The sequence below is a fragment of the Ovis aries genome, chromosome 12, assembly GCF_016772045.2.
Source record: "Ovis aries strain OAR_USU_Benz2616 breed Rambouillet chromosome 12, ARS-UI_Ramb_v3.0, whole genome shotgun sequence".
Classification (NCBI taxonomy): Eukaryota; Metazoa; Chordata; class Mammalia; order Artiodactyla; family Bovidae; genus Ovis; species Ovis aries.
Window position 1 is genome coordinate 4,846,338 of NC_056065.1, and position 18,656 is coordinate 4,864,993.

General features: G+C 37.4%; 1 protein-coding gene across 1 annotated transcript in view; it reads left to right on the forward strand.

The window, feature by feature from the left end:
- The first annotated feature begins 1,066 nt into the window (after positions 1 to 1,066).
- LOC101114456 (C4b-binding protein alpha chain-like) overlaps positions 1,067 to 18,656 on the forward strand; it is a 98,808-nt gene continuing 81,218 nt past the window's right edge. Inside the window, 5 exon segments of the mRNA XM_027976144.3 lie at positions 1,067 to 1,208; positions 4,027 to 4,205; positions 5,238 to 5,335; positions 15,861 to 15,946; positions 16,114 to 16,308. Coding sequence (XP_027831945.2) covers positions 1,067 to 1,208; positions 4,027 to 4,205; positions 5,238 to 5,335; positions 15,861 to 15,946; positions 16,114 to 16,308 — 700 coding nt within the window.

Genomic DNA, 18,656 nt, shown 5'->3' on the forward strand with positions numbered 1-18,656 from the left:
AACTAAGGTATGTGAGGTTTTATCCCCTAACTAAGGGGTAAAAATGGCCCAATAGGGCCAGCCATTAAAGAGGTCTCTGATTAATGAATGACCAGAACCAAGAAAAACACCAGGAATGCCTCTCCCCTTTCCTCCTTCCTTCCTTTCTCCCCCTCTCTTCTCTTCCCCCCCCCCTTTCCTTTCTTTTTGGTGGCAAAACTGATGCTTTGAAAAGTTTGAATTGACCCAAAGGATTACTGTTCTTGTTGATAGCTGCCATAAGAAATGTACATCGCTATAGATAGATATATAAGTTGGTAAATAATAGATCAGTAGGTGTAACTCCTTTCCTCTGTCTCATCACTTCTCACTTTTCTTTCATTTGCTTCCACTTCCCTGATTCCTGTGCCATTTCCTTGTTCAGAGCATCTCCATCGGTTTATCTGGCCAACTGCAATAATTTTCTTAATCTCCCTGTCTCCTCTCTCTGCCTCTTTCAATCTATGTTGTTCACAGCTGTCATAGTGATCCCCAAAGCACAGTAATCACGTCACTTAAAAAAATCAATGGCTGTCCATTACCTATCCAAACTCCTAACCTTGGCACTGAAAACTCAAAAAATCCCAGTTCTAATCAGTCCTATCTTTCACCATTTTGTCTCTACCACACATTCCTTACCTGCCAAAAAAATGGAAGCACTAATTAATATTGCCCAGGAATAATCTTTATCTTATATACCTCACTGTTATGTTTTTCTGTATCTTCATTTTTGACATAAAATGTCTTGCATCCAATGCTCCAATTTCATAGCAGTGTCTGCCACCTCAGATGCAGCCATGTCCATAAAGCCCACTCCCATTTCTTTACCTGGATTTAGCTATCCTCCTGAGGATGCTCCTGAAACAGATATATGCTATCTTTTATTGCAAATATTTGTGCTTAATGTTTTATCTTCTGCACTCAATTGTAATCTCCTTGAAGGGATGGTTCCCATGAGATTTTTTGTAGCCCTTTACAAGGAGAAATTCAATAACTATTTATTAAGATGAGTTCTTCCAACAGAGAGATATTGAGGAAACATCAGATCATGCATCCTATAAGAGTTCCACATGGGGTCCTTGACACAAAAAGGAAAATGGCAGCCAGGCCCTTCTCTGGGCTGTGGAAAGTCTCTGATCCAACTCTGTTACAAATGACCTTGGTTGCTGGTCTGTTGGCTTCTGTATTTGGTAAGTAATGGGAAAATGAGGTCAGATTGTCACCATACAACTGAGTTCATCAGCACATCCTGTTGTAAGAGTTGTCTAAAAGATACCCATCCTTAACATTGTGGAGTGTATTTGACCACTTGAAATTTAGGGAAATTTATTATAACCCACTGCCTTCCCCCAGCACTAAAGGTTTATTATGGTCACTTTTAATACTCCTTTTTAGAGCTTTCTTTCCAGGGACCTTTCAAAAGATCTAACCACAAAGCAAATCATGATTTGGAATAAACACATATTATCTGCCACCTGACCATGAAGGGTTTTCATTGCCTGTGTGGTTCTTTAGAAAATAGTGAATTGGGTGTAATTATGCATCCCTTTAATTATTCCAAGGGAGGTAGAATTAAGGCTTTACTTTTTAAGGATTTAATGAATCTCTACCTTGTGATGCTTTTTGAAAAACATTTTATTTTCAGATACATAGTCTATTTAAAATCATGTGTAAAATAGCTAGCTGGTGAGAAGTTGCTACATAACCCAGGGAGACAAGCCTGGCATTCTGTGATGACCTGGAAGGGTGGGATGGGGGGAAGGGACACATATATAACTGTGGCTGATCACATTGTTGTATGGCAGAAACCAACACAACATCATGAACAATTTTCCTCCAATTAAAAAACAAGTTTAAAAAAGAACTAGTAGAGGGAAAAAAAGAAAAAAAATCCCAAAATTCCAAAGGTCCAAAAGGACATAAGGAAATGTCTCCTCATTTTTGACTCCTGAGCCAACTAATCTTATGTATTGCTGTTATTGCTAAAATATGTATTATTTCTCAGGCAAGAAGATAGGATTGCATGGCAAGGTATAAATGCCAGTGTCTGAATATGTAGATTGGGGAATCTAATAGAATGATGAAATTCATGTCCGTTCATCCATTTTCTGACAAATTATCACATATATGGGAGAGGAAGGATGAATTTTTCTGACTTTTTCCATTATTATTTTCATTGTTATCAAACAACAAACATGCATTATTGCCAGGGTCCAGCCCCAGTGGATCCAGGGTGATTCGAAGGTGGGGACGGAGTCGGCGTCCTGGAAAAAACTTATTTAATTACAGATATAGAGGGAGATTAGAAACAGATAGTGTAGTAGGAGAATTAGTGGAGAAAAGAGGCTGAGCAACTGGTTTACATGGAATACCAATCACCACCTATGTAGGCCACAGGCATCTTTCCATTCTCCCAAAGGAGAGGAGGCACTGAGGCCTCCCTGGTCTGATCTCAGAAGCCCAGGCAGAATTAGCAGGCTTGGTGAGTACCCACATTTCAGATGGGAATTCAGCCAGGAAAACGGGGAGCGAGAAAGAAACAACACGGGGGAATCAGTCTTTCCAGAAACTGATCCGATTTCTTTATTTTTCAGGTTTGTTTATATACCTTTTTGTTATACATAGGGATGAATACAGAGTCACACGGGGGTCAGCAGACCTGACCCTTGTCACAATCAGGTGCTTCATATACAATTATATAAAGGTCTCATGAGTTTCATCATCTTTTAGCCATGAGGTCTGCTGACATTTTATGGCTCTTTCTGATACCGGTCAGTTAACCAGAAAACTTATTTTTCCAGGGGTGATTTTTTTCTTAAATCAGGCGCCACCCTCCAAATAAAGTTGCATTCCTGTAGGGTGTAGTGAGTTACAATCAAGAAAGGAATTTACTTAACCTAAGGTTTAACATGATTTATCTTAAAGGTTAATACTTATTTCTCTTATATGCTAGTTATATTCATTATAAGGGCAGGAATATGGAGATTTAGCAGCAAGTATTGGCTCAACAGATGTAAACCCTTCACCAATGTTCCCCTTAAGATCTATTTTGTCTTAAGATAGTGATAAAGTTACATAGCATAGTGATTTATAGTGATTTATAACAAAGTACAGTGATCTATAACAAAAGAGAAGATTCATTAACTCAAAAGTCTAGTATTGCTAACATCAAAACCTACTATATTTCCTTTTCTATATTCCAAATATATTGATTAATATATTCCCAGGTGCCTAAGGATATGGAGGCCTGATGGCAATCATTGACTCATCAATGAAAAAAGCCCTATGCTAATACTCCAATCTCTCTGTGCGGTTAATGGTTGAGAGGTTGTCACACAAGCTAGTCTGTCAGCAGAGAGGTTTGAACTGAGACATCCTTGTCACACCCAGGGCAGGGAATTAGCAGTAATTATTGGCAGGATAAATGAAAAAACCCTTCACCAATATAATTCCTAATCATCCTACTAATACTATACTAATGATCTTCTAACTTCTCAAAAGAGTCTGTATTTAGAAAGTTTTAAAACATCCCGTGCCTCTCGCAGTTGGGAGGCTGTAAACAATCACATGCGGCCGGACAAGCCTGATCAGGCAGGCCAGAGAACCTTCAGAGTTTGTAAGTTAAAACACTCTTATCACGCCCAGGAATTTTTATTAACTGGAGCTGCACGTTAACTCCTTCTCTGAGAGAAATGGTTATGGGGGAGAGCTCCCCGTAAAGTACTCTGGTATTGGGGGTAGATGCTCGGGAACAGGGGGTTTCCTGAGGCTTGATCACGCCTTTGCGTATGCCAAGCTTCCTTCCTCATGACCTTTGCCATGGGCGGAGTTCCTCACGCTGGCTCCCACCACATTATAGATTGTTTCCTATGTTTTCACTGAACAGCAGAGTAGCAGGAGTCATGATAAAGAGGAGCATGATCTCTGCTCTAAAAGTCCTATTACTGAATGATTGAGGTGCTATGTCCTAATCTATAACTTGATTCTCCTTGTCATTTTGGTATCCAGGAGACTGTGGTCCTCCACCTAATTTACAGTTTGCTTCTCCAAACAAGTTGAATAACAAAGACTTTAAAACTGGAACTACGCTGAAGTACACCTGCCTTCCTGGTTATAGCAGAATCAGTTCAAGTTCAGTTACTTGTAATGATAGAGGCTCATGGGACTATCATGTTTTTTTTGTGCTAGTAGGTATCAAAGTTTATTTTTCTCACCTGTCAGTTCAGTCGCTCAATCATGTCTGACTCTTTGCGACCCCATGGACTGCAGAACCCCAGGCTTCCCTGTCCATCACCAGTGCTCAGAGCTTGCTCAAGCTCATGTCCATCCAGTCGGTGATGCCATCCAATCATCTAGTTCTCTGTCATCCCGTTTTCCTCCTGCCTTCAACCTTTCCCAGCATCAGGTCTTTTCTAATGAGTCAGTTCCTCCAACAGGTGGCCAAAGTATTGGATTTTCAGCTTTAGTATCAGTCTTTCTAATGAATATTCAGGACTGATTTCCTTTAGGATTGACTGGTTGGATCTCAAGAGTCTTCTCCAACACCACAGTTCAAAAGCATCAATTCTTTGGCTCTCAACTTTCTTTTTAGTCCAAGCTGTATATCCATTGTACTTTTGTGTTTATTTGGGGGGGAAAGTTCTCTTAGGAACTTAATAAATTCTTTAATTCAAAGACTACTTTGATGAAAGTAGTCTTCAAAATTAACATCACCTATAGTAATTGAAGCCAGTATTTGGAGCCAGTCAGTTGGGAATATACACAGATATTTTGCTAACAGTAAAAATAAAGAATCTTTTACCTTCTCTTGTTTCCCTGTGACCAAGGACAGATATTTTTAGAACATACTTTATGTAACTTGTCCATCCTTTATTATCACAATGATCTAACTGAGGCACCAAATATAAGCATATTTTTTCTTCTTTTTAAAATTTTTAAAATATTCAAAAAAATGGGATAAATATTTACTTTTATTTTTCCTCAAAATATAAAGTTCAGTAAGTCAGGGTGATGTATGGCAAAACCCACAATATTGTAAAGTAATTAGCCTCTAATTAAAATAAATAAATTTATATTAAAAATTATTAAAAAAGAAGTTTTGAAAAAATTTTCTGTGTTTATGTGGAAGTAGCAGTTAAAGCTGATCAGTCAGACTTTTCCCCTCAATTACTGCCATTCAGTAATTGTAATCAGTCATTAATTTCATTTTCTTCCTAGAGAAGCAATGCAGAAACCTAGGAGACTTACCCAATGGGAAAGTGGAAGTTAAGACAGATTTTCTTTTTGGTTCAACTGTAGAATTCAGCTGCTCAGAGGGGTAAGTATAACGTAATCCAGAAGCAATACTTTTCCTTGCTAATTTTTTATATGTAGATAATGCATTCACATATTTCAAAAATAAAATGATATAAAAAGGTATCATCCAGAATTCTTACTTCCTGTCCATCTCATTCCTCTCTGCCCTCTGACAAGCAGTAACTTTAGTTTCTGATTTATCTTCTTAGTTTTTACGTATGTAAATACAGATGAGTACTTTATCACACAGAAGACAGATGACTACCCATGTCAGTTTGAACCTTGCTTTTATTTTGTTCACTTAACAATATTGCCATGGGTTGAACGTTTGTATTCTTCCCAAATTTGTATGTTGAACCCTGATTTTCAGTGTGATAGTATTTGGAGATAAGGCCTTTGGAAGTTAATTAAGTCATAAGAGTGGAGCCCACATGATGGGATTAGGGCCAATATAAGATGAAACACAGAGCTAGTTTCCTTTCTGTCTGTCTGCACCATGTGAGGACACAGCAAAATGACTACCACTTACAATCCAGGAGGAGGGTTCTTGCTGGAACATGGTCATGCTGGTGTCCTGATCTCCAACTTCCAGAACGGTGAGAAATAAATTTCTGTTGTTTAAACCATTAATCTATGGTATTCCATTATAGCACCTTGGACTAAGATACATATGTACTGGAGATCTTTGATATTCATGTGCTGTTTCCACATTCTGCGCCTATATGTTTACAGCTGTAGAGTTTTTCAGTGGATGAATCATAGCTTATCATAGTTTGTTTAATGGCTCTTCTTGATAGAATTTGTGAGTTTCCATTCTTGTGTTATTACTTACAATGCCCTGATGCATAATTTTCTGTACATGATATTTTGCATGCATGCGGTTATGTCTGTAGGAAAAATTCCCAGAAGTAAGATTACTGGATCACAGAGACAATACTTTAAAATATTGATAAATATTGCTAAATTTCTCTTCACAGACTTTGTACAATTTTGTAATGCAAACAAACATCTATTTTCCCACCATCTCTTCAATTGAGGATTGCCCATTTAGATGAGAAAATAAAACTTCCTTGTAGTTTTTAAAAACTTATTAATTTGAGATGTGTAGGTTGATATGCAGTCATAAGAAACAGCAAAGAGAGATTCTATATATTATTGTTCCAGTTTGTCCCAGTGGTACTGTCTTCCATGACTGTAGTACAGTATCACAATCAAGAAATTGACACTGATATAATTCATTAACATTACTCAGATTTCATTTCTCTCTCTCTCTGTGTGAGACTTTATTGCTGAGACCATATTCCATGATACGAAATTTGTTTAGCCATTCACTTGTTGAAAACATTTGCATATAGGTTTTGTGTGTGTGTATATGTGAACTTAAGTCTTCATTTTTTTCTGGGATAGATATGTAGGTGGGTCATATAATAGTCACACATTTAATTTTTAAAGGAAATTGTCTGTTTTCCAGAGAGGTCAAACCATTTTATGTTCCCATCAGCAATGTCAGACTAATCTGTACCATCCACATCAGCATTTGATGTTGCCAAATATTTTAGCCACTTTGATAGATGTGGTGATATCTCACTGTGGTTTTAATTTGTATTTCTGTAATAGACATTGATGCTGAACTTCTTTTTATGCGCTTATTTGCCATTTGTATCTTCCTCCGTGATTGTTGTTCAGTCATTCAGTTGTGTCTGACTCTTTGAGACCCCATGGACTGCAGCACACAAGGCTTCCCTGTCCTTCACCATCTGTGGGAGTTTGCTTAAACTTATGTCCATTGAGTCGGTGATGCCATCCAACCATCTGATTCTCTGTTGTCCCTTTCTATCTCTGTTCATATCTTTTGCCCATTTTCTAACTGGATTATTTAGCTTTTTATCATTGAGTTCTGAGATTTTTAAAAAAATATATTCTGTATACTAGTTCTTTATTGGATATATGATTTGCTAATATTTTCCTCTTGAAGAGATCTCTAGTCTTTCCCATTCTGTTCTTTTCCTCTATTTCTTTGCATTGATTGCTGAAGAAGGCTTTCTTATCTCTTCTTGCTATTCTTTGGAACTCTGCATTCAGATGCTTATAGTTTTCCTTTTCTCCTTTGCTTTTCGCCTCTCTTCTGTTCACAGCTATTTGTAAGGCCTCCCCAGAGAGCCATTTTGCTTTTTTGCATTTCTTTTCCGTGCGGATGGTCTTGATCCCTGTCTCCTGTACAATGTCACGAACCGTATTCCATAGTTCATCAGGCACTCTATCTACCAGATCTAGGCCCTTAAATCTATTTCTCACTTCCACTGTATAATCATTAGGGATTTGATTTAGGCCATACCTAAATGGTCTAGCGGTTTTCCCTACTTTCTTCAATTTAAGTCTGAATTTGGCAATAATGAGTTCATGATCTGAGCCACAGTCAGCTCCTGGTCTTGTTTTTGTTGACTGTATAGAGCTTCTCCATCTTTGCTTGCATAGAATATGATAAATCTGATTTCAGTGTTGACCATCTGGTGATGTCCATGTGTAGAGTCTTCTCTTGTGTTGTTGGAAGAGGGTGTTTGCTATGACCAGTGCATTTTCTTGGCAAAACTCTATTAGTCTTTGCCCTGCTTCATTCCGCATTCCAAGGCCAAATTTGCCTGTTACTCCAGGTGTTTCTCCACTTCCTACTTTTGCATTCCACTCCCCTATAATGAAAAGGACATCTTCTTTGGGTGTTAGTTCTAAAAGGTCTTGTAGGTCTTCATAAAACCATTCAACTTCAGTTTCTTCAGCGTTACTCATTGGGGCATAGACTTGGATAACTGTGATATTGAATGGTTTGCCTTGGAGATGAAGAGAGATCATTCTGTCGTTTTTGAGATTGCATCCAAGTACTGCATTTCGGACTCTTTTGTTGACCATGATGGCTACCCCATTTCTTCCGAGAGATTCCTGCCTGCAGTAGTACATGTAATGGTCATCTGAGTTAAATTCACCCATTCCAGTCCATTTTAGTTTGCTGATTCCTAGAATGTCGACGTTCACCCTTGCCATCTCTTGTTTGACCACTTCCAATTTGCCTTGATTCATGGACCTGACATTCCAGGTTCCTATGCAATATTACTCTTTACAGCGTCAGATCTTGCTTCTATCACCAGTCACATCCACAACTGGGTATTGTTTTTGCTTTGGCTCCATCCCTTCATTCTTTCTGGAGTTATTTCTCCACTGATCTCCAGTAGCATATTGGGCACCTACTGACCTGGGGAGCTCCTCTTTTGGTATCCTATCATTTTGCCTTTTCCTACTGTTCATGGGGTTCTCAAGGCAAGACTACTGAAGTGGCTTGCCATTCCCTTCTCCAGTGGACCACATTCTGTCAGGCCTCTCCACCATGACCCGCCCTGTCATTCCTTCTTCAAGAAAATTAGAGATACCAAGGGAACATTTCATGCAAAGATGGGCTCGATAAAGGACAGAAATGGTCTGGACCTGACAGAAGCAGAAGATATTAAGAAGAGGTGGCAAGAATACATGGAAGAACTGTACAAAAAAGATCTTCATGACCCAGATAATCATGATGATGTGATCACTAATCTAGAGCCAGACATCCTGGAATGTGAAGTCAAGTGGGCCTTAGAAAGCATCACTATGAACAAAGCTAGTGGAGATGATGGAATTCCAGTTGAGCTGTTTCAAATCCTGAAAGATGATGCTGTGAAAGTGCTGCACTCAATATGCCAGCAAGTTTAGAAAACTCAGCAGTGGCCACAGGACTGGAAAAGGTCAGTTTTCATTCCAATCCCAAAGAAAGGCAATGCAAAATAATGCTCAAACTACCACACAATTGCACTCATCTCACATGGCTAGTAAAGTAATGCTCAAAATTCTCCAAGCCAGACCAGCAATACGTGAACCGTGAACTCCCTGATGTCCAAGCTGGTTTTAGAAAAGGCAGAGGAACCAGAGATCAAATTGCCAACATCCACTGGATCATGGAAAAAGCAAGAGAGTTCCAGAAGAACATCTATTTCTGCTTTATTGACTATGCCAAAGCCTTTGACTGTGTGGATCACAATAAACTGTGGAAAATTCTGAGAGAGATGGGAATACCAGACCACCTGACCTGCCTCTTGAGAAATCTGTATGCAGGTCAGGAAGCAACAGTTAGAACTGGACATGGAACAACAGACTGGTTCCAAATAGGAAAATGAGTACGTCAAGGCTGTATATTGTCACCCTGCTTATTTAACTTCTATGCAGAGTACATCATGAGAAATGCTGGACTGGAAGAAACACAAGCTGGAATCAAGATTGCCGGGAGAAATATCAATCACCTCAGATATGCAAATGACACCACCCTTATGGCAGAAAGTGAAGAGGAGCTAAAAAGCCTGTTGATGAAAGTGAAAGAGGAGAGTGAAAAAGTTGGCTTAAAGCTTAACATTCAGAAAACGAAGATCATGGCATCTGGTCCTATCACTTCATGGGAAATCGATGGGGAAACAGTGGAAACAGTGTCAGACTTTATTTTTTTGGGGCTCCAAAATCACTGCAGATGGTGACTGCAGCCATGAAATTGAAAGACGCTTACTCCTTGGAAGAAAAGTTATGACCAACCTAGATAGTATATTCAAAAGCAGAGACATTACTTTGCCGACTAAGGTCCGTCTAGTCAAGGCTATGGTTTTTCCTGTGGTCATGTGTGGATGTGAGAGTTGGACTTGAAGAAGGCTGAGCACTGAAGAATTGATGCTTTTGAACTGTGGTGTTGGAGAAGACTCTTGAGAGTCCCTTGGACTGCAAGGAGATCCAACCAGTCCATTCTGAAGGAGATCAGCCCTGGGATTTCTTTGGAACGAATGATGCTAAAGCTGAAACTCCAGTACTTTGGCCACCTCATGCGAAGAGTTGACTCATTGGAAAAGACTCTGATGCTGGGAGGGATTGGGGGCAGGAGGAGAAGGGGACGACAGAGGATGAGATGGCTGGATGGCATCATGGACTCGATGGACGTGAGTCTGCGTGAACTCCGGGAGATGGTGATGGACAGGGAGGCCTGGTGTGCTGCAATTCATGGGGTCGCAATGAGTTGGACATGACTGAGCGACTGAACTGAAACTGAATTGAACTGAATGTTTTCCTCTAGTTTGTAGCTTGATTTTTCATCCTTTTCACAGATCTTTCACAGAGTTAAGGTTTTTAATTTTGGTGAGGCGCAACTTTTCAATTTTCTTTTAGGCATCATTTTATTGGTGTTAAGTCTAAGAATTTATCACTTAGTCTTTGATACTGTGTGCTTCTGTGGGTCTATTTCTGGGTTTTCAGTTTCTTCCACTGGGTCTATTTTTCTGCCAACACCACACTATCTTAATTACTATAGCTACATAGGAAGTCAGCTTTGGGTAGAGAAATCCTTTCACCCCCTTTAGGTTTTCCAAAATTGTTTTAGGTATTCTAGGTTCTGTGTATTTCCACATAGCTTTTAGAATAAACTGCTCTATGTACACAACAAACTTTGCTAGAATTTTGATAAGATTTGCATTCTGTATAGAATTTGACATCTTTAAAATGTCTGGTCTCCCAATTCATGAATACAATACTCTTTTCCATTTACTTAAGTCTTTTAAAATTTTTTTCAAAATTTTGTAACTTTTAGTGCATGTTTTATATTCACATTTTATTATATCTATATTTATATCATTTTCTTTGGAGCAATGGTAAATGGAATTGTTTCTTAAAGTTTGATTTTCTCATCTCTGTTCTTGGTGTATAGTAATATGATTGATCCTATGTGTTGATTTTTGTCCTGCCCTCTTACTGAACCCACTAAACTAGTTCTGAAAGATTTTTGTTTTGTTTTTATAGGTTGCTTGTGATTTTCTACTTAAACATTAATGTCATCTACAAATAGAAACAGTTTTTTTTCCCCTGCATTCACAATGTGTATGTCTTTTATTTCTTTTTCTTTCCTTATTGTGCTAGCTAGAACTTCTAATTCTATGTTGAACAACCATGGTGACTGTGGACACCCTTGCCTTACTCCCAATCTTGGAGAAAAGCTTCCTTCTTCCACCATTAAGTATGTTAGTACAGGCTTTTTTTTTTTTTTTAATAGTAGCTCTTTATTGAGAAGTGCTCCTCTATTCTTAGTTTACTGAGAGATTTTATCATGAAAGGTTCTGGAGTTTTAAAAATGTTTTTTATTCATCACTGTGCATATAATCACATAATTTTCTTTCTTCTTTTTTTTAATCCTGTTGATATGATGGACTACATTGACTAGTTTTCAAGTTTTAAAACTGTTCACCTCAAATAAGTTTCATCTGGACATGATGCATCATTGTTTTTTACAAATTCTTGGGTTGATTTTCTAATATTTTTGCTGAGGATTTTTGTGGATACTTTTCAGAGAAATAAATTGGTCTATATTTTTCTTTTTTTTGTACTATGTCTGAATTTGATATATGAGTAATGATAAGCATTATAAAGTGAGTTAAAAAGTGTTCCTTTCTCCTTAGTTTTCCAGAAGAGATTGTGGAAAATAATTTTTTAAAAATATCTGATAGAATTCTCCTATAAAACCATCTGGGCCTAGACATTTCTTTTTCTGTACTCTTAATTATGAAGTCAATTTCTTTAATAGTTCTAGGATTACTCAAATTGTTTACTTTGACTTTGTTGCATTTTGTACTTTTCAAAGAATTATTCTTTTTCTTTCAAGATCTTGAATTTATGAGAATAAAATTGTTCATTCCTTTATTCTTCCTTCAGTGGCTGCAGGATCTGTAGTGAAATTCTCTGTTTCATTTCACGATATTCATGATATTGCTGACTTCTGTCTTCTACCTTCATCAATCTTACAAGAGATTTACCAATTTTATCATTTTTTTTTTAGAGCCAGCTTTTTGTTTAATTATTTTCTTATTGTTTTCCTGTTTTAAATTTACTGATTTCTGCTTTTGTTTCCTTTTTCCTCCTTGCTTTGGGTTTATGGCTTCTTTTTTCATGTTTCTTGAAGTAGGAATTTCGATTCCTGATTTGAGAACTTTTCTATTTTCCTATGTAAGCATTTATTGCTATGAATTTCCATTTCAGCACTGATTTATCTGTGTTCTACACATTCTCTTATGTCATAGTTTCATTTGTTTCTGTGTATTTAATTTCCTTTGAGAATTCCCTTTGACCATGGATTATTTAGAACTGTGCTATTTAATTTTCAACTGTTTTGAGATTTTTCTCTTGTCTTTCTGTTATTTGTCTCTAGTGTAATTTCATTACAGTCAGAAAATATACATTGCATGATTTAAATTTCTATATGTCTGCTGAGATTTATTTCATGGTCCAGGATATTATTTTTCCTGGTGAATTTCTCTGGGTGCTTGGGAAAAATGTGTATTCTGCTGCTGTTGAATGGCTTACCTGTAGTCTTAATGTGCATTTTTCTATTTACAAGTGATGTTGAGCATATTTCATATATCTAAAAGATGTTCAGCTGATGCTGAAGCTGAAGCTCCAGTACTTTACCCATGTGATGAGAACAAATGACACGTTGGAAAAGCCCCTGATGCTGGGAAAGGTTGAGAGCAGAAGGAAAAGAGGGTGACAGAGGATGAGATGGTTGGATGGCATCACCAATTCAATGGATACAAACTTGGGCAAACTCTGGGAGATGGGGAGGGACAGGGAAACCTGGTGTACTACAGTCCACGGAGTTGTGAAGAGTTAGACACAACTTGGCTACTGAACAACAACAAAAAGATATATATATATTTTTTCTTTTTAAACATCAATGAATTACAGTATTTTTTCCAAAATGTATGTGCCATATATGTTGAACTTATCAATCTTTTTTTTTTAAAAGGCTTTTGGATTTGAGTTATAGTCAAAAGGCCTTCCTTGCTTGAAGATTGTAATTACCCACAAGTATTCAACTACGTTTATGGTTTAATGTTATTTAATCCAGAGAGTTCAGAGGTACTAGCCAATTTTATCTTTCCCTAGGTGGATTTTATATTGTCTTGCCACCATTTACTAAAGTCCATGATTAATTCAGTAATTTGTGATAACACTTTTAAAAACTATATTTAATTTCCATATGAATATAGTCCATTTTTGAACTTAAATTGAATGTTTTTAGTTTATCTATATATTCATACAACCAGTTCCTCTGTGTTTTAATTACTGAGTTTTCATATTGTGTAACATTGCTTTGAAGTATCTCCCTTACTCCTATGCTTTTCCAGGGTTTTTCGGACTATGTTTGCTTATTTGTATTTCTGTATGAACTTTAAAATTAGTTGATTTTAAATTTCTAATAAATTACATTGATTTTTTAAACTAACTTTAGGTGCACAGACATTATATGATGTTAGGCCTTCCTAGCCCAGAATTTGTTGTGTCTTTCCATTTGTCCTAGTCTTGTGTGTGTGTGTGTGTGTGTGTGTGTTTCAGGATTGTTTTAAAGATTTCCTCCATTTAGATTTTATTATGTTTATTCTTTGATTTCATGTTTTATTTTTGACATTTGGAATGGTTTGTTTTATTCCATTATACCTTCAAAGATCTTTTATCTCTATATATGGAAACTATGGATTTCTATATATTAATTTTGTATCTCATCTAATATACTGAATTCACTCCTTACTTTTAATAGCATTTCAATTGTATTCTCTTGGAATTTCCTGGCAAGAAATTATGTCATCTGAAAATAATGATACTATTATTTTTCCTTTCTAATTTTTTTTTTTTTACCATTTTTAAAGCATGTATATTCTTTTGAGCTGTTTTAGATTTACAGAAAAATTATGAGGATAGTGCAGCTACCTCCCATATGCCTTATACCAAGTTTCCTCTAGTGTTAACATTTAACATGAGTTAATATGTTATAACTCTCTTGTTATAACACCCTTGTTATAACTCTTGAAGCAGTATTGAGACATAATCATTAGCTGAAGTCTGGCCTTTATTCAGATTTCATCCATTTTTACCTATTAGTACCCCTTTTCAGTTTCAGGATTCTATCCAGGAAAACATGTTACTTTTAGTTGTCACATTCCCTTAGACTCTTGGCTGTGACAAGTTCCGAGTGTTTCGTTGTTTTGGGTGACCTTGTCAGTTTTCAGGACTACTGGTACTTTGAGGATGCCTCTCTGTTGGAATTAGTCTTATGTTTTTCTTATGGTTAGACTGGAGCTGAACACAGAAGTTGGCAGTCAGTTGATCAGGGTTAGCTACTACAGTTTGCTCTTAGACTCAGCATCCTTTTTCTCATAATTATGCTAGCAATTTTATCTCAAATAAAATACTAATACTGACCTTTGATTTCTTCTTCTTGACTTTAGCAGAAACAACTCTAGTATTTCCCCCTTAAGTTTGGTAGGGCTCTGTCTCCACTGTTTCCCATTATATTGGACAATTTTGCTAAGAATGTTTGATTTTTTCAAATGTCATTTTCTTCTTAGATTTATTACATCATATATGTTTTAATCTGATCAGGCTGTCACAGCAACAGAAATTTATTTTGACAGTTCTGAAGCCTGGAAGTCCTAGATTTAAGTCTGACAGCATTCAGTCACATGGCCTTCCCTCTGCACATGCACGTGGAAAGAGAAAGAGGTTGAGAGAGAGAGGTTGAGAAAGAGAGAGCTCTGTGAGCTCTGTGATGCCTCTTCTTATAAGAACTCTAATCCTAGTGAATCAGGGCCCCACCCTTATCACTTAATTTAGCCTTAATTACTTCCTTACTCCAGATACAGCCATACTGGGGATAAGAGTGTCATATGAATTTTGGGAGGATACATATATTCAGTTCATAACAATATATTGTATATTGATATGTTTCCTAATTTTGAAGATTCCTTTCATTTTTTGTATAAACCTACTTGATTATGGTATGTTTCTCTTTTGAAGTGTTTTTAAATTTTGTTTATTTTATTCAGGAACTTTTTATTGATATTCAGGATATATTGATATATAATTTTTTTTTTTAAGTAACAAGTTCTAGAAGAATTACTGAGACTTGTTTTAAGGGCAAGAATAACAAGATGATAATCAGGAAGTTAGTGGTTTATGAAAGTAAGCCAAACTCTAGTGCCAGAAGAATGATTCAAATTAGAGGTCAAAATTGTTTTGTTAATCAGCAATTTATTTGGATCTTCCATTCAAATGAAACTATATAGGAAACTCAAGTATAATTTTATTCTTTTGCACTGTTTTATTTGTAGCTAGTTAGATAATGAGTTTAAGTGGAGTTCTAAGATTCTGAATGCAAAACTTGACATTTATTTTTTTTATTAGCGATGAATATATGCCCTGTAGAAAAATAAAAATAATATGGTTTAAAAAATGAGTAAATAAAAGAAAAATGGAAAAATAAGGCTTTCTCCTTGATATGATGAAATATAACTCCACATTGGCCTAAATGGTAATTAGTAATCAAGAAATCATTATTTTTTCATTTTTAAATGTTGAATAAAATTTCTTTTCATCCAGATCTTATTAACTGGAAATTTACATTTAGAGTAAGACAAGTTCCACGAAAATCTCTGGCCTGTCTTATTCAGGTATATCTTAGTTGGCTCAGCTACTAGTCATTGTGAGATCCAAGATAAAGGAGTTGACTGGAGTGATCCTCTCCCTCAATGTGTAAGTAAGTAAAGACTTCTTATGACTTGACTATAAACCTAAACTATGTTAGGTAATAAAACACCTGTGCCTCTTTGCTGCTTATTGTACACTCCATTAGAATTTGCATCATGAGTGTTAGATTTGTAAGTATGCTTTCCCTCATTATTTCTTCCTCTTCATTCATCTCAGTTGTCAAGTGCGAGCCTTCTCCAACCATCAGCAATGGGAGGCATAATGGTGGAGATGAAGATTTCTACACATATGGCTCTTCTGTCACATACAGCTGTGACCCTGACTTCTCAATGTTAGGCAAAGCCTCCATTTCTTGCACAGTGGAAAATAAAACGATAGGTGTCTGGTATCCAAGCCCTCCTACTTGTAAAAGTAAGTGACAATGCTGAATGTATTAAGAGAAATGGAATGATTCAAAGACAAACTAATCAAGGCAAAGTTGAATTCATTCACTTGTTCAGCTGCTGCTGCCGCCAAGTCGCTTCAGTCGTGTCCGACTCTGTGTGACCCCATAGACAGCAGCCCACCAGGCTCCCCCATCCCTGGGATTCTCCAGGCAAGAACATTGGAGTGGGTTGCCATTTCCTTCTCGAATTCATGAAAGAGAAAAGTGAAAGTGAAGTCGCTTAGTCATATCCTACTCTTAGCGAACCCATGGACTGCAGCCTACCAGGCTCCACTTGTTCAGCTGCTCATATGCTATTATTAGTCAGAAAGCATAGGCTATAAAATCCCCAGATTTTTTAACAGTAAAAACTTTGTTCTTTGTTTGATTTTTGTTTGTTGTGTGTCTATATATATACATACATATATCAGTCAGTCAGTTCAATCACTCAGTCGTGTCTGACTCTTTGCAGTCCCATGGAGTGCAGCACGCCAGGCCCCCCTGTCCATCACCAACACGTAAATGTATGAAAGTGAAAGTGAAGTCGCTCAGTCGTGTTCGACTCTTTGCGGCCCCATGGACTGTAGCCGACTAGGCTCCGCCATCCATGGGATTTTCCAGGCAAGAGTACTGAGTGGGTTGCTATTTCCTTCTCCAACGTAAATGCATACATATATATACATTTTTATTTTTTTAGGCTCCTTGTTAGTGCACAGCTCACCTGGGAAATCCTCTAGGGGGCAGTCATTTACATGGTAATCCAGATTGTTTATATCTTCTGACAACTCCCTCACAAAACATCCAAAATCACGTCTGTTCTGTACATCTGCATCTCTATTCCTGTTCTGCAAACAGGCTCACCTGTACCATCTTTCTTGATTCTATACATATGCATTAATATACAACATTTGTTTTTCTCTTTCTAACTTTTTCACTCTGTATGACAGACTTTAGGTTCATCCACAGCACTACAAATGACCCAATTTTCTTCCTCTTTTTTTTTTTTTTTTTTGGCTGCAGAAAATAGCACAACATTGTAAAGCAACTATACACCAACAAATAAGGTAAGAAAACCCACAAAACTTCCACAATCAGTTCATCAGGGGACGTGAACAAGTAGACAGTCCTAGGCTCATATGTTCTTTGACTTGGAAGTGATATATCTTGCTTTTCATTAAAAATTTTGGCCAAACTAGTCCCTTGTTTCTGCCTAGTATAATTGAAATAGGAAATGTAATCTTCTGTTTCCCTGGAACAACTAGAAATATGGGTAGACACCACACTTGTAATGTTAACCACATATGTATACAGGGCACACAAAGTCATACCAACGTTAGCAGATCCAAAGTAAAAGATAAGCATAGAAGATATTTTGCTTTTCATTTCTAAAAGCCATGCCAGGATCAGGAATGACTTATCTTACTGGTATAAAACACCTCTAATTGTGGCAATTAACGGACTTTAACAACACAGTGTCATTTACCGTTTTGATTTAGTACAACGCTGGGGCTAGAGAGATAATTGTGAAGAGTTCAAAATGCCTAGAGTCTCGCTGCAAGAGCTGGAACTGGCAGGACCTGAGGCTGGAAAGGTTGCAGGGCTAGGTTATGAAGGACCTTTTGTGTCTTCAGGAGTTCAGAACAAATGTGAAGGGCAGACATCGAAAGGCTTTAACCAGGGGAGTAAATGTGCTGCATTTTAGAAAGAGAAGTCTGGCTGTGGAGTGAGCAACAGTTTAAAGTGGGACAGAACTTAACCCATAGACAGTTGCTGCAGCTATCCAGCCAAGCAGTGAGGCTGGCTTCAGCTGAGGCAATGGCAGTTGGCCTGAAGAGAAGTTGAGAGATCCTGAAGGAATTAAAAGTGGCAGGACTGACAGGACTCGATGACTGACGGCTGTGGGGTGACGGGGGAGGGGGGGTTCCTTCTGTGCTTGTGATCTGGGATGCCCTGGCTGCCTCTGCATCACAACCATCACATCAGTACTATTGGCCACTGAACATGAAAGTGAAAGCTACTCAGTCGTGTCTGACTCTTTGCAGTAACTGTATAGTCCATGGAATTCTCCATCCAGAATACTGGAGCTGGTAGCCTTTCCCAATTGGCCACTGACCCACCACCAAAATCATCCAGGAGCCTAAACCGTTAGAAGAGGAAGATTTTGGGGTCTTTAGAATTTGGACTTTGGGTTTTAGATATTGATTAGGGGTTTTTGAGATATAACTGACAGATAATATTAATTTCAGATGTACATCATAGTGATATGATATTTGTGTGTATACAGTGGAATTGATCATAATAAGTCTAGTTGACATCTTGCACCATACGTAGTTAC